This window comes from Oncorhynchus mykiss, chromosome 6 (assembly GCF_013265735.2).
Source record: "Oncorhynchus mykiss isolate Arlee chromosome 6, USDA_OmykA_1.1, whole genome shotgun sequence".
Lineage (NCBI taxonomy): Eukaryota > Metazoa > Chordata > Actinopteri > Salmoniformes > Salmonidae > Oncorhynchus > Oncorhynchus mykiss.
The window spans coordinates 47,527,240-47,544,295 of NC_048570.1; the positions used below are offsets into that span (position 1 = coordinate 47,527,240).

Here is a 17,056-nt window from a genome sequence, read left to right on the forward strand (position 1 = left end):
CGATGCTATCCTGACTGAAGCAGTAGGGTATGTGTCAACACAAATATTGATAATATCTCTCTGACTGGAATAAGGTTCTCAATGGCAAGGCTTTTCTTCGGCAAAGAGAGACATCCATACAACGGTAAAAGAGCAAACTGACTCTGAAAGCCCCACCAGCTCTACCCAGTACTGCTTTATCTGCTACGTCGTTATGCGGGAGACTCTGTCAAAGGAGATGAGGATACCAAAACACAATGCTACACTCCAAAGTGCTGCCGTGGGGCCTTCCTGAGCTGAACAAACTAGCTGTAAAACCTCTCGCTTTCACTGGCTTCTAGATCAGAGCGCTTGCATCATTGCTATTTTACAAGAGAATGAGAAATCGACTGAAGGGAAACAGTCAACCATGTTTCTTGTTTGAGAAATTTGACTTCATCTTGCCTCATTCTTAAAAAGTTAGGGATGAAAATGATCTAATACAACAATAAAAAGCTACAACAAACGAACGCACAATTCTGTATTTCATCACTTTCTACCTCTGTCAAGACACACACACACACACACACACACACACACACACACACACACACACACACACACACACACACACACACACACACACACACACACACACACACACACACACACACACACACACACACACACACACAGGGAACAAGAGCAAAAAAGTGCGGTGATTCATCTACTGTCCTTAACACCATGTCAGCTCCTGTCCTCTGAGGTCTGCTCAAACTCCTCCCCCAGGTTTAATGGGACCAGCCATTATGACCCTCAGAGGTTTCCTCTGTGCTGTGGTTTCTGGTTTTATGTCATGCCACAAAAATCCTTCATGCTTAGCTCTGCATTGACCCACAGTGAAATCCTCAAATCCCTCTCTAACACTCACACTCATAACTACAATGACCTGTTACTCTGTTCATGCCTGTGATCAGCCTGATCTCATAGACTAGACATAACATAGTAAATGTAAATCCGGGACACTCAAATTAGTATAATATGTTATGTTTGGTATGGTTATATAAGACAAATGGTTATTTAAGGCAAAAACGAAAGTAGGGTGGTTGGTCAGGGTGGAGGGGTGGGCATACAGTATAACACGGATGTCTAACGATCCAAAGGTTATGATTTTGAATCTCATCACAGACAACTTTAGCTAATTAGCAAACTTTCAACTCCTTACCACTTTTTAGCTACTTTGTAACTACTTAGCATGTTAGCTAACCCTTCCCCTAACCCTTATAGCTAACCCTTCCCCTAACTCTAACCTTAACCCTTTAACCTAACTCCTAAACTTAACTCTAACCTTAACCCTAACCCCTAGCCTAACTAACTTTAACCAGGTAATTTGTTTTTGATGGAAGAGGGAGGTGCAGACATGGGATAGATGGTAGAAGAGCAATGATAGACGCTGCCATCGGTTTTCTGAAAAAAAGTGCCTGATTTTTATTTTTATTTCACCTTTATTTAACCAGGTAGGCTAGTTGAGAACAAGTTCTCATTTACAACTGCGACCTGGCCAAGATAAAGCATAGCAGTGTGAACAGACAACAACACAGAGTTACACATGGAGTAAACAATAAACAAGTCAATAACACAGTAGAAAAAAAAGAAAAAAAGAGTCTATCTACATTGTGTGCAAAAGGCATGAGGAGGTAGGCGAATAATTACAACTTAGCAGATTAACACTGGAGTGATAAATGATCAGCTGGTCATGTGCAGGTAAAGATACTGGTGAATAAGTAGTTCTTCATGCAGCGTAACAGGTTACAGGTTCTTCTTGGTGAAGCGCCTGAATGGCTTCATCATTGCTGAAAAGACCCTGACAATCAAGGATCGTTTTTTGACACGCTGAGATATGGAGGGAGAAACCGCTCCAACTGGAGCTAGAAACACAAGAGAAATGGATGGGGTAAGAGAGAGAGAGAGAGAAAGAGAGAGATGCAGTATAGTAACGTTGAAAAATAACAGTGCTATGAGTTTGGTAGGCATTCCTATGTTTCTAACACACACCTAAACAAAACTACAAGCTATAGCAGAGCTCTAAAACATCCTTACCTATGCAATGTCCATCAGTAGAGGGAATCTCAGTCTGGTCCTGGACTGAATGGCAGTCATTTTTGTTTCCTCTCTTGGAACGCTAACAAAGAAAGGTAAAGAAAATGGTACAGAGAATAAATAAATGGAACACTTCTGAATCCAAGGCAACAATTTAGTGGTGAATAAAAAATATTTATTTCATGTATTTGTCTTATCATAGCCACATCAATAACATCAGCACCTAACTGGAACAAAAAACATATGCTAACTCCCTGCTATACCTTGAAGTTGATCCTGAGTTTGGTCATTGAAAAGCAAAGGAAGCTCCTTCTTGCTTTCTGCTCAGCCCCCCTCTCTGTCTCAGCCTGGTCTGATGGGTTTGGTCTTGACGCCTCCTTGCATCCCTGTACCAGCTGCTGGGTCAAGGACTTTACCAGGACTCTGTCAAATGCAGGGTCCTGGGAGGAAATAGCTGCTTGCAGGGTGTTATAAGAGCCAAACTCCTCCATGAGGTTTTTATGTACACCTCTGAACACCCTTTGGATGTTCAGGTTCTGGGAATATGCCTGTGTCCTGGATAATCTGGATGCAGCACAGAACTCAGACAGGACTTGTCTGATGAGTTGCTGAGATGTTTCTGTCAGATCTGCTGCCTGTTGGGAGGGTCCATCTAGGGCTGAGGGTCTGATCTCCGATAGCAACCTTATCACCAGTATGGTGACAAAACAGATGCCATCATCTTTGCTGGAATCCATCAAGTACTGCAGTGGGAATGCAGTGGCACTGCTGATGTCCGGGATGATTAAGAGCTCCCTCAGATGGCCAGAGCTGCTAGGGATACACACCTCCTTCTCTTCAATGTCAATCCCCTCTCCCTTTGGTACCAAAAAGGTTCCCTTGCTGGTGAAAGACGGAGTGGAGGATCGAAAAGAGACTTTAGCACTCGGTGGTCGGCTGCTGTCAGTCATTGGACTGTTACGATGCAGGGGTTCATCTGTGTGTGCCATCATCTTTGTCTTTAGGTCACTTGTAGAAATCTCTGGCATTTTAGATTCCCTGGTGTCGATGCAGGAGCTCCTGACGATGGGGCAGGTCAGATCAAAAGGCACTTCAGGATGGGAGTGCCAGGGAGGTTGATCTCTAACTCACACTCTGACCTAGGACCCTTTGAAGAGCTGGACAAGGAACTACGACCATTTAAAGAAGTGGATAAAGATGAACAGGTTCGAGGGATGTCTTGGCAGACTTGTTCACTGTCATCCTCACTTTTCTCAATCTCCTTCAGCATAGTTCCTACCATATCATTGATCTGAAGGAGCTCCCTGGAATCCTTCATTCGCCCGAAGTTTGAGATTTCACTCTGGATAGCAACCAGGATTTCCCCAAGGGTCTCTTTGGAAGAAGCCATTTCTGTCCTTTCGGATCCGGATGGCTTCAGCCCTGTGAAGAAATCCTTAAGTGTGTTCTTCATACTGACGCAGATGTTCTTAGCTGTTGACCAAAGCTTCTCCTCTGATATTTTAACACTCAATTCAGTATCATCCAGTTGGGAGCCCCCGTGGGAGCACTGTGAAACTCTCCCACTTCTTTCCAGTAGCACAGTGTCAGTGGACTCATTTTTCTGGAAAATAGTCGCCATTCCTTTGACAAAGGTTTCCACTAATCCAGAGGCTGTATTCTCAGAGGACATGGAGGACATGGATTCTGAAAGGACATGGATCTCTGATGGTGAGCTAGATGATAAGCCAGCCTGCAGACTTTTCTGAAGACCAGTATGGCTGATCTGTGTGATAAAGGAATGACTGGATCTCATCAGCACTTTACTCACTGCCTCTTCTGCCTGAGTCTGAAAGTCATTGCTAGAGAGCTTCTTAATGCTCTGAATCAGACTAGTTGAGGACTCTGTGATTCTGACACTCTCTTCTGAGCTCAGTTGAGAATATTGAGTACTCACGCTCAAGCCTTCATTGGGTGAGGGTGACTGGGAAATAGTATAGTCATCAAGCTTTGATAGGACACCATCAACAAACCAATCAAGCCTCTAGGGACTCATCAGATGAACTGACAACGGCTAAGGATTTACTCTCCACTTTTGATAACTCTGACTTGTAGATGGAAAAAACACTGCTAAGAACTTCTTGAGTACTGGTATCCAGATTGGAGAGACAGAGAGCTGGTATTGGTTGGCTCTCTCTGGGAACTCTACTGTGTTCGGTGCTGGGTAACTGGACCTCAACAGTTGAAACAGTTGCCTTTTCCAGGGTGTCTGAAGACTCCCGAAGAGAAGCATCCTTTGACACACCTTCTTCTCGAGCGGCTAGAGTTAAAAGGTCCCTCAGCTTTGCTCGTATACGGCCATAGAGTGTGCCGGCTAGAGAGAAGGTTATCTTCTGTGAAGACCCTGTTTTGTGGTCATTTACAGGAACTGGCCAATCAACTGCTTCACATGTGTCTTCAAATGATGCTATCGTCTCCATGCCTCCCACAAATGCCTTAACAATCACTGTGGCAGTGGAGGTTACAGATGTCAGGGCTGTGCAGCTGGTATTCAGCGGGGCTTCAGTAAGGCTAGGAGCAGCACTAGAAGGCCTAGAGGAAGGAGCCATGCCAGAAGAGCTGCTGACTTTCCTTGTAAGGATGGTGCTCACCGCCTTCAGGGCTTTAGACTGAAAGTCGGGGCTAGAGAGGGTCTGAATCTTTCTGGCCACCACACTGGTAGAGGATCCAGTCTCTTTGAGAAAGTGAGTGGTCCCTTCCTTCCCAGATGGACACTCAACATCTAGGTCACATTGAAGATTGGTCAGAAATTTAGACCCCAAGATTGTCATCTTCTTGGCCAGATCCAATAGGATGTTGAAGTCCTGTGCCATTTTGTCCATTGTGCCGACAATGGCCTCCAGCACATCATCGGTCACAGGGTCCATGAGGGGCTCGATAAACCCTACCCACTCTGGCTCAGATGTTTGGCTCTGTAGCTCGGCCAGGATCTGAACCGAGGCTACCCGAATGACCTCCTTGCCTGCTGCTATGTCCTGACTGTCCATAGGGGGGCAACTCCCCGGGCTGGCCTGAATGGCCACTGAGAGGCCAGAGTTAAGCTGGTGTACCACCTCCCCCACGATAGCACAGCTCAACTCGGAGGAGCTGGAGGAGGTGGGGTTGGAGTGACCCTCAACCAGGGATATCAGAAGGCTCTCTTCCGTTACCCCAAAAAGAGCCTTCAGAGGCTCCTCCATGAGGGGAGCCTCTCTAGTTGCAGGCAAGCTCTGCAATGAGGTCTGGGACCTTGAAGATAAACACACAATCACCACTTAAGCCATGCAAATGTAACCAACTGTATCTAATCTGGGTCATTAGTGAGCCTGAAAACCAAATTAGAGCAATGATGGATTACTTCTCATACCACCTTAGTTCTAGAAGCCTAAAGCCAACTGACACGATTTTTTGCCTGATTTTTATGTTTGTACGACATCAGAATATGATTATTTCTGAATGGCATGTACCTGATCTATTTATTCATAGATGACTTCATGGCTTACCCAGTTAAAAATGACTTTCACCTGGACCCACCCCCAGTGGCAACATTTCTGAACAGAACTTAAAACTACAAGGTGTGAATTCCAAGTTAATAATGTATGATAAGTATGGATCAGGTCTTGCAATTATTATGTTGAAATATTGCTGTGAACATACCTCTTAGGCGAACAGCATGGTGATGAGGTTCTGCGAGTGGATTTTTGGCGGCATCCTGCACTGCCATTACTCCTCCTCTCCTTAGTCCAGTAGTTCATCTCACTGATCAGCAGCCTTTTCTCTCTCTCATCCAGACCGCCTAAGGAATCCTCAGACCCTGTCAGAGAGCACTGTGATTCTGGGGAGGTTGCCCCACTCCTCAGGTTCACCCCCATGATACGAGCTAGCGCTGGTAGGAGAATGCGGAGGGCTGTCTGGGTCACGACTTTAACAATCTTCAGACACAGCATGGAGAGCTGCTCGAATGTGAGCTATGGCCAACAAACAGAGTAATGTTTTTGTCAATCAAGCAATTCCATGACACCATTCCCTATATAGCGCACAACTTTTGACCAGAACCTTATGTGGAGAGACTTACATTATTTTTCATGCCCTGCTGAATCACTCTCCATTGGCTAGAGAAAAGAAAGGAAACATATTTTACCTGCACACTGGTGTTGAGTTAGTGGAGTCACTAGATAGCCATGTCAGGGAAAATAAACGTGTATTTATTTAAGCAATTAGCAAGTCCATGAGATATTTTGTTCTTGATTTACAGGAAGAGTTAGGTGTGTGGTTACAGTGATGTTAGGGTTAGGTGTAGTGTTTGAAATCCCATTTGTGGTTAGAAGGTGCACTATGACTATAAATTCAGAGTTGTTGTATGTGAGGTTGGAAAAAGACATGGGACTTGCTCATCAGTTAGACTCCTCAGGAAGGAGAGGAGGATTGGGGCACAGCATGTCCCAATCTTGAGAGAAGGCATTAGAGTCCTCTGAGCCTCCTTCTCCAGCTGCTCAATGATAGATCCCCTTTCCCGGAAACCACACCCGGGTGTCTGAGAAGACTCTGGGAAACCGCAAAGAGAAATCTAAAGTTGAATCTGAACTTGATCCCTAATTTCCTTCACCTTTAGGGATTTGATTGCACTGGACAGGTAAAAGCACATCTCTCTGCAGGCCTCCACTATATTGCTTTCACCTATATAGATACTATCTACTCAGATCGGTGCTGATGAATTTGAACACAACCTGCACCCAACATGAAGTAATCTCGGACCTGCACCAATGCTGCTGTCCTCCTCCACGGAAGTCTTCTTGGCACCGCCACTGGACTTACGTTTAGCCTACATGACAACAGATTATAGGTCTAATAGCAGATCTAAGGTCAGTGTAGCGTCTCCTCCTAATGCTTTAAGGCTAGGATTTAGTGATAGTAAACTAATCCTAGATCTGTGCCTAAGTAGGCAGAGCATGTGTAAAGGACAGCATATTTCTTACCTTGCCTCCTGTCCTGTTCTTGTTGGTCTCATGTGTCTCTGTTTCATCCTTCATGTTCTCCACGACTTTATTTTGGTCATCCGGGGGATCGTCCCATTTCACGCTCTGGTGGATAAATAAGAGGTCAATATCAGTCCTAGGTTGTGACTTTATGAAACAACTTATTCGCTCCTATTTTAAACAAAACGGCAATAGTGGTCAGATTTCAGGCCATGGATCAAACCAGTGAGACCTATTGCTGTGTTGGTGACCTACTATATTGTTAGTAATTTATCCTCTAAACTCAAAATAGGCAAATGAACTATACCTTGCTGTCATCTGACATGATGAGTGGCTTATTGTTGTAGGCTGTTTAGAGGAAATACTAATACCTCCTTTGAAAAAACGTCAGTGAACCATCGGCAGACAACTGAAGTGAATATGAACGTCCTTGAATTATGCCAAAGCATTGTTGAATACTCGATTCTGATTGGCTGAAGCCAGAGCATTCTTCAAAGATGTCATACACACATGATGTCACAATTAGGCCTAAGTCTAATATCTATATGAATTGTCAATTTCATTAGAAAACAAATCAAAGCTTGTCAAAGTTCTGCCAAACGAAAATATGTCTAAGTGCACGTTTTTGCGTTTAATTTATGGTTTATCATGCATCGTCATTCATAACCATATACAAAAACGTAACTCGCTGCCATCCATTAGCTATAATTCTGAGGTTGTAGATCTGCAAAACTAGAACGTGCAATAAATTATAACCACTTGCAGAATAATTTCAAATCAAAGACGTTCCGCTGCATAGAGCTGACACGTTTCTTGGCGTCAGGGGACAGTGCCATGGTTCTGAAATGTTTCGAGTCTGGGCAGCACCTGAGACCGCGGCATGGTGCTGAAATGGAGCAGGGCTCAGTTCTATGGATATCTCATGCGGATTTTCCTGCTAGCCTATGTATAACGATACTATAATTACATTATTTTCATCCATCCGTCAACACAAATGGCATGTCAACGTTCCCCAAATAATAATGCAATGAAGCCAAGCCGAGATGTATGGTTCTTCATCCAGAGTACGAAGCACCACTGTATCATCTAAAACCTTCAGAGAGATCCCTTAAAACTGTAGTATAAATTCTCCACGGCTGTTATGGTAGCTAGGTTAATTTAGCGAGACATGGACAAATCCAACACATAGCGTTTCTACTGAGTCCTGCTTAGAGGTGACTGACCGTCATGTTGCTAGTTGTAATGACGCTTTTAAAACAAGAATAGTTATTTGTAATTGCTCTGGGAGCTAATTATTGCAGAGCCCAGCTACACATCCTGCTCGCTGGGCTCATTATGGACAGCCATTGAGCAGTTCAGGTGAAAAAGTCAGCCAGATCTGATCCCTATAACATACATGATACTAGGATCCTGTAGCAACCTGCCGGCCTGCACAATCCTCCATGGCACGAATGCTACACGCGCAATATGGTATGCTAACATCCCACAACAATTCCCCAATTGGAATTACTTGCCTAAACTTCCAATCATACTTATTTTCTAATATCAACCATAGTTTCTGCACTTAAGGCAGACTTGCCATTAGAACAAGATGGGATTAGGACAACTGTAAAGCTCATTAAACGTAGGCTAAAATGAACCTTACCTGGCTGTCGTCAGCCATTATGTGTAGCCCGTTAATTAAGGCTCTGAGCCTCTGATACTGCAGCTGTTCTGATAGGCTACTGTAGCTGTTCTGTAACTGTTAAACTAGTCTAATCGTATCCGTTGGAAACTGGTCAGTGAACCGTCCTCAAACACAATGAACTGATGACAATATGGACATGAACCTTCACATTAAGATATCAAATACATGACGTCAGATATGCCTAGAGGTATTGTTGACTTATCATAGTGTCACAGTACGTGCTGTTGACAGCCTGCCCCGAAATCAAAAAGGAACATGGATTTTGTGAAATCTGTTGTGAATGTATCGGGAATGTTTTTGCAATTATATAACTGCCTTCATTTTACTGGACACCATGAAGAGTAACTGCTGCAGCTAAAGGGGATCCACAATAAATACAAACCCAATGCACCATGTATCAACTTGTTTTGACATATCACATGGGATATGACAGTTCCTGATTCTGAGATACTGTAAATCAACAGACCTTGAGAGGAGATAAAACATCATCTGTTGATCTATTTCACAGGTTGCCATGCATGTGATAATGTTATGCACCACGTAAATATACATTGCCTAAGGCTGCAGTGCTATACTCCATGGAGACAGTGCTCAATGTTCATTTTACATGATGGATATATGCTACTCCATTTCATACAATCAATCATCAATCAATCAGTACAATTTATTTATAAAGCCCTTTTTACATCAGCAGATGTCACAAAATGCTTATTCCGACACCCAGCTTAAAACCTCAAATAGCATGCAATGCAGATTTAGAAGCACGGTGGCTAGGAAAAACTCTCTAGAAAAACAGGAACCTAGGAAGAAACCTAGAGAGGAACCAGGCTCTGAGGGGTGGCTAGTCCTCTTCTGGCTGTGCCGGTGGAGATTATAAGTGTACATGGCCAGATCGTAAGGCCAGATCGTTATTCAAGTACTGTAGTTCAAACATTCTTCATAGATGACCAACAGAGTCAACAACATAATGTGGTTACAGAGGGTGCAACAGGTCAGCACCTCCGGAGTAATTGTCAGTTGGCTTTTCATAGCCGAACATTCAGAGGTCGAGACAAAAGGTGTGGTAGAGGGAGAGAGAGAGGTGGGGGAGAGGGAGAGAGAGAGCGAAGATCGAAACAGCAGGTCCATGACAAGGTATCACGTCTGGAGAACACACATGCCTCTTCATGTGATACATGATGTTTGGCTGTGCTAAGTGTTATCTTATGGGTTTGGTGATTGTTCTGTGTGAAGCCGTATTCTGCATTGCATCATGGAATGTGATGTGAAATCCCTGGGCCTATGGCTGTTGAAGATACTCCACTGCACTGCCCTTCTCCCCCGATTGCTCAGTTTGGCCTGGCGGCCAGCTCTAGGAAGAGTCTTGGTGGTTCCAGACTTCTTCCGTTTAAGAATGATGGGGGCCACTGTGTCCTTGGGGACCTTCAATATTGCAGAAACGTTTTGGTACCCTTCACCAGATCTGTGTCTTGACACAATCATGTCTCTGAGCTCTGGACAATTCCTTCGACCTCATGGCTTGGTTTTTGCTCTGACATACACTGTCAACTGTTGGACCTTATAGTTTCAACATATAGAAAACATCTCAGAGGGTTGATCTAGCTGCAGATAGCTAATTCTCCTCTATGTGTTTTCCCCTTGCTGCTAATAAGCTCTTACCAATCTAACTAAATTAATAGAGAACATCTGGTTATCTGACAGTCTATGCAGCAACTATTGTATTAGAGTCAAGCTGTGGTTATTTTATTTATTTTCCTAGACAAGTCAGTTCAGAACAAATTCTTATTTACAATGACAGCTTAGGAACAGTGGGTTAACTACCTTGTTCAGGAGCAGAACGTCATATTTTTACATGGTTAGCTCAGGGATCTGACCTAGCAACCTTTCAGTTACTGGCCCAATGCTCTAACCACAAGGCTACCTGCTGCCCCAAGTCCTGCCAACTCAAAAACTGCACAATAAATGTGTAACCAAGGGGGAACTAGTGCATTTCTCTGAGAAAATCTGCTTCAGTATTATCAATCTTCCAAAACACTTGAAATTCTTGTAAAATCAATGGCATTTATTTGATCAAATAGACTTTGAAAGGGTAGACATGCAGAAATTCCTCTTGTCAAAAGTCTTGCTGTTACATAAGTAGTTCTTCATGCAGCGTAACAGGTTACAGGTTCTTCTTGGTGAAGCGCCTAAATGGCTTCATCATTGCTGAAAAGACCCTGACAATCAAGGATCGTTTTTTGACAGATATGGAGGGAGAAACCTCTCCAACTGGGGGGGGGAAGAGATGCAGAATAGTAACGTTGAAAAATAACAAGTGCTATGAGTTTGGTAGGCATACCTATGTTTCTAACACACACCTAAAGCAAAACTACAAGCTATAGCAGAGCTCTTAAACATCCTTACCTATGCAATGTCCATCAGTAGAGGGAATCTCAGTCTGTTACTGGACTGAATGGCAGTCCAGCTGAGTAGGCCGGGTAGGCGGGGAGGTGGGCCTTAGGGATAGCTTTGGCACTGGATGCCACGATGAGTGCAAGCTAGCTGTGAGCTAGTTAGCTGCAAGCTGTGATCTAGCTGTGAAGATCAGAAGTAGTGGTCCAGGGATTACGGCAGGAATCCGGCGTTGTTGTGGAGAGACAGTCCGATACTAGTAGACTGGCAGTGACATGCTTTTCGGGATATACAATTAGCTATGGTGGAAGAAAAGGTAAGTGAAATATAGGGGAAGGTAGAACATGTTTTACAGTAAGTTTAAAGTTGTTTTCACCAATTTAGCTCTGATAGGCCTTTGGCAATCCAAGCTTTTGGGATCGTACTCAAGGCTACTTGGTTTAGGCCTGGCTATAGCCTAGGGATACAGTCCAATAATATCTCCCTTCTCCTGAAGTGTACACTCTCGTTCGTATCTTCCTACAAATCTAAAATAATTAGATTGGTGGAGGCATGGGCTAAAGAGGAATATGCTACCAAATAGCACCTTATTCCCTAATGTAGGCCTACTTTTAAGGAATGCACTATAAGGAATAGATCATACAACTGGCTCACTAAATGGGGTACCGAAATACATCCAAAAGAGGTCGACACGAAATTAGACTAGGTTTATTTCTGTTTTGACCTACTGAGTCGCAGTGCTTAGTGAACAGATTTCAATGTGGGCCTAGCTGTATCGAAAACGGTTGATGGGGAAAGTGTGTAATCTGATCAATATATTTCCCCCCCAATATTAATGAGAGAATGGGAATGTGCATAAAGGTCTAACATTCCATGACGTGGTATGAAGTTCTTAATTCGTCAGTGGCTGCAATATTGTCCTCAGTAAACACAACATGAGTGAAAACAACACAGATAAGGACAAGTTTTTCGAGATATAAAAAATACTGTATGCTATTATGGATGAAGAAAAGGTAGGTTAAATGACACTAAATATTTGGGAATGTAACTAAGGAAAACGTCATTTAAGATAACATAGGCTATTGCAAAACAAATGTCTAATTCTCTCTATTAAGTCAATCACCAGTTTAGCTCTGATATGGCTGTAGCTCTATGATGTCCTTTGCAAGAATCTAATCTGACATTGACATGAAATTCCTATGTCCTTCAGGTAGTACAGAGAGATGATGAGGATCCCCCGAGGGAGGGGAGGGAGGTTGTTGAGGAAGAACCAGTGGCCCAGCTCAAGAAGGAGCCCAAGAAGACAGGAAAGGTAAAATGGCAGGAGTGACAGGGCAGCTACTAGACTAGTAACACTCAATTGTCACAATAGCTGCATTGACCTGATGTAACATGTCTATTATTTGTGATCTGGAATCTATTCTATTCTATCCAAGGCGAAGAGGAAAAGTAGTGCCAAGAAGTCAGGGGAGCAGGGCACTGATACGGATCCAGGTCATAGATTTTCCCTCTGTAGTATGTTGGTTCTCTAAACTTTAATATCATAGATAAAGGTCATGTTAGAAACTGTAGTCAGTAAGAAATGTTGCATGGGTAGTTTTATTCAATAGTCCTATTGTAGCAATTTTATCAAAGTATTGTATTAAGAGAAAAGCGTCTGACTTATCCTGAATTGTCCTATATGGTAATAACATATTTAGGATTGAGGAATAAACACCCGGACAGAGGATCTGTTATTGAGCTCTTGGAGAAGAATGCTCTTAAGGCTGCATTCGGCCCAGGCAACAAAGATGAGCTGGAGGACTGCTACCCAATCCTCATCTCGTTCATGCGCAATCTTACTGATGAGTATGTTAGAACCATGTTTTGCTCTAGCCTCACATATTTTGTGCAGAAGGAAATAAAAAGTAAGTAAAACACATTTATTTTTTCTTTTCTAGGCAATGGCAAGTGATCTATAAAGGATTTAAAAAACCTGTAAGTTTCTCCATCAGCCTTTGACCTTTGATTTGGGAATGTTGTGTTGAATCAAGAGAGAGGAATTAACCATAGTTCTATTCTGCTATTACGTTCATTAATCTGTCATACTTCATCCAACTTTGAATTCAGTCACAGATAAGGAAAACGATGTTGGTGAAATGCATTCTGTTCAATCTAGAATACTTTACATCAGAGTCTCATTGCCAAACCTGCTGTGTTCTGTTTTGTTTGTGCAATGCAGATGACAAAGGAACAGCTTGCAAAATTGTGCAAGACCATTGTCAACTTCATTGCACAGACCACCCTGCAGATCCTGCTGCCGGCCCTGGCCTGCATTCTAGGGGTGACGGGCTTTTATGACAACGCTGACTCACTCAAGAGGGGTGGCAGTGCAAGATCCTTCACTGCCTTTGAGTAGAAAAGACTGGAGCTCATCCAGGAAGTTAAATATTTGGCGAAGTAACTGTGGCGGCAGGGCTCTCCGACCAAGGTCTAGCACACCCTCTTCCAAGAGGTACTGTATGTTCCCCATAATGTGTGTGTGTGTGTGTGTGCAGTTAATCCGAACCCTCAAACTGATGAACAATAATTTCCCCATTTCAATATTTTCCAGCTTTCTAACAGGTGTGTTTTGCAATATCTAATGCACACATATAAATTACATTTAGAATACTCAATTATAATGCTTGTTAGATTTGTTAGCACTAAGATATCGATTTTCCAACTTCAGACAGCAATTAACATGCTTTGCTTGTTCATTTTAAAGTTCCCAGACCTCACTGAAAGTCCACCTGGGAATGCCAGAGGACAGTATCATCAGCAGTGTCCAGGAGCAACTGTCAAAATCTGACCAAATGGTGGCTGCAGGACAGCTTTCACAAATAGATAAAGTGGTTGGAACTATGCTGGAGAACATTGAGAAGATAAGCAGCGAATGTGGCGAGGAATTGGTCTATCAAGAGTCACTGCGGTCTTCCTCCTCGTTGTCATTCTCAACTGCCAAATCACAGAAGACAGAGTGGGAATTTGCACTCCCATTCCTTCTGAGTTACCCGAGAGTACTGCTCAGCCCATTGTAAGATGCTCAGTCATTGACATGAGCGAATCTACTAAGCCAAAAACAATGGTGTGTGATGCCAGAACAAGCATGTTTGCCATAGCCGATACCATCATGAAGAAGGTATATCCAGAGGCAGAAGGGCAGGTTACATCTCACCCTGATCTAACAGATCCAATAGCTAGACTGGAGGAGCTCATATCTCAGGGTAGGATTGGTGCTCTCTCCCGTGATCTCAGTCACCAAGTCAACCGCATAATTTCCGATAGCAACTTGACCCCTCTGGGACTGACAGTGGCGGCTGGAAAGAGTGCATCTGATACCATCCTTTCGAAGCTGAAGAGGAATGACAAGGTGGGGAAGCACACAACTTACGAGCTGGTTCAGCTGTTTGTAGAGGAGTCTGTTAAGTGCCTCCTGCTTCCTAGTTTTGTGCCCTATTCAACTTCAATGAGTTTGGCTCAGGGGGCCAAGGTGTTGGCTAGAGTGTCTGAAGATAGAATTTCTAGCTCTTCTTCTTCATCAGTATTTAGTGACACAGTCAGTCTCTTTACCAAAGTTATGGTAAGCCAGGTCATGTACTCTGTGGATTCTGATGCAGAAAGTAGAGGATCCTCTCCAACTGAATCTCTCCAAACATCTGAAACCACTATATCTGATGTAGGCAATCTATTGAGTGGCAAGTCCTCCCCTCGGCTGTCTCCTTCTGGCACCATTATGGCAACAAGCGAGACCTCCAATGCAGCACAAATCTTGAAGGCCAACATTGATGGAGAGGAAGTGGATTCCACCAGTCATTCTGGTGTAGCTCAAAACATTGTCAGGGACGATATGTCAACCAGCCCAGACATGGTCAAAGATGTCACACTTCCAACCCCATCCTCTGATAACTTGGGCAGTGATGATGACGTCACCGGCCTCATCAGCATGTTAGTAATGAGAATTCTAACAGAAATCCAAACCCCAGCAGAAGATTACCCAGTTGACGCAAGTCACAAGACCTGATCCCTAAAGTTATGGAGGTCTTCTGTGCATGGTCAGGCTGCTCTGAGACACAAGCCTATCCAGAGAACTTGAGGATTCATAAAGTCTACAGAGTCGTCTATAAAAATCTGTTGGAGGAGTTTGGCTCGGAGAAAATCCTCCAACAGGCCGTGTCGACTCAGGACTCTTCATTTGATAGGATTCTTGTCAAGTCTTTGAGTGAAGCGCTTCTCCACAGATGTAATGAGGCATTGAGGGCAGCCTCAAGAACATCAGTCAAAACCACTGGGCCTAAGGCTCTTCCACTGGCTGAGGATGTGAGGGCTAGCAGCGGGAAACTATCTTTTCTACAAAGGCTGGTCAGGCTGACAAGCAACTTAAAGGTACAGCAAACGTATTTAAATGAACAGTTGTGAGTAAACAATGCTATTCAGTGTAAAAATATAAAACCATCCGTTCATTCCAAAACCAATCATAAATGTTGTTGTGCTGGTGTGGTAGGTGTGATTGTTATCATCATGAGGTTGTTCAGCTGTGACATTTTTTAAAACATGTTTTTCTCTTTAAATACTTAGCTATTCAAGAAGGGGAACAAGAAGGATTCCCACCGCTTCTGAATCAGAACAAGTACAGACCACTGCTGAAGATGGCATGCGTAAGTTCACACAACAGGACAACAGTCTGTTTGAGATATTGGTGTACAAAGAAATGCCACTTCAAAATAACCTTACAAAGGTTATATATGCAATCAGTAGTCATCTCTTATGTAAAAGTAATTATATTCTCCAAAACTCAAGCTGTTGGTTCTCATTTATCAGTGTCAGTTATGTTGAGTTGTAACATACATTACATCATTTCTGAATTAAAGTGCATGTAAACTCTCTCTCTCTCTTCTGTAGTGCCCAGCATAGTGCCACATGCCGCCATGTCTGCACTGCCAAAGGATCTCCCCGCCAGCTCCCAACAGGAGACGCCTCACAAACGTCCACTTCTCGTCAGGATGTTTTCTGCCATCTCCAAAGGCCTGTTCAAGCCCTTCAAACAGTCCTTAAAGACCAAGTAACTTCAGACAATTTATTAAATGTCATTCATTGCATTAAATTGGCCTTTGTCTTCTTATGTGCTCCCGTTAACAGACCAGATTACAATACTGGTCTTTTAAATGTTAGCAGTGATAGCAACATTAACTATAGTGGTGTGTGTATAGCCCTTCTTCACAGTCTGACTCTTCTGACACTGTGTGACATGCCCTCTGATCCAGTGATCTAGGATATTCTGAGTGGCTTTAGGCCTGAATCTCTGCCCTCCTGCCCAAATAAATGTTTTCTCTTCTGATATATCTGCCACTGTCAGCAGCCAGCAGGGGAAAACAGACAGCGCTGTTGAGAGCTTTCTTTTCTCCCTCATGACTAAAACACTGAGAAAGGCTTTTATCTATTGCAGCATATTCCATCCTTTGATTTAACCTATTATACGGTAGAAGTACCCATTATTTCCCAACGGTTATATCACAGGAAATGTGTTATAAAAAGTAAACTTCCGGAAAGTATTCAGACCACTTGACTTTTTCCACATTGTTACGTTACAGCCTTATTCTAAAATTGATACAAATATTTTTTCCTCTCATTAACATCTCATGACAAAGCGAAAAGTGTAGAACATTTGAGCAAATTTATAAAGAATAAAAACAGAATTACCTTGTTTAAATAATTATTGAGACCCTTTGCTATAAGACTCGAAATTGATCTCAGGTGCATCCTGTTTCCATTGATCATCCTTGAGATGTTTCTACAACTTGTTTGGAGTCCTGTGGTAAATTCAATTGATTGGACATGATTTGGAAAGAAACACAGACCTGGGGGAAGGGTATGAGAAACAATATTCTCTGATCTGATGATACCGAGA

The 17,056-nt window shown here is 43.1% G+C and overlaps 1 protein-coding gene and 1 long non-coding RNA gene across 6 annotated transcripts; one reads left to right on the forward strand and one right to left on the reverse strand.

Annotated features, from left to right (window-relative positions):
• Positions 1-6,576: 6,576 nt before the first annotated feature.
• LOC118964883 lies at positions 6,577-7,287 on the reverse strand. Its single transcript, XR_005052130.1, has 3 exons — positions 7,053-7,287; positions 6,832-6,898; positions 6,577-6,621 (listed from the first exon to the last, which is right to left on the reverse strand). It is a non-coding gene; the product is annotated as an uncharacterized LOC118964883 (long non-coding RNA).
• A 4,794-nt stretch (positions 7,288-12,081) lies between these two features.
• LOC118964880 lies at positions 12,082-15,763 on the forward strand. Of its 5 annotated transcripts, none has more exons than XM_036980281.1 (4): positions 12,082-12,442; positions 13,071-13,107; positions 13,352-13,624; positions 13,877-15,757. In XM_036980281.1, exon 4 carries the CDS (start codon positions 14,045-14,047, stop codon positions 15,170-15,172), a length of 1,128 nt encoding a protein of 375 aa, XP_036836176.1. In that variant the 5' UTR covers positions 12,082-12,442; positions 13,071-13,107; positions 13,352-13,624; positions 13,877-14,044; the 3' UTR covers positions 15,173-15,757. The 5 variants fall into 5 exon arrangements, 4 of the variants coding, with proteins under 4 accessions (XP_036836176.1, XP_036836175.1, XP_036836177.1 ...); XM_036980280.1 differs by lacking the exon at positions 12,082-12,442 and adding an exon at positions 12,911-12,978; XM_036980282.1 differs by lacking the exon at positions 12,082-12,442 and adding an exon at positions 12,911-12,978 and having other exon boundaries at positions 13,884-15,757.
• The last annotated feature ends 1,293 nt before the right edge of the window (positions 15,764-17,056 follow it).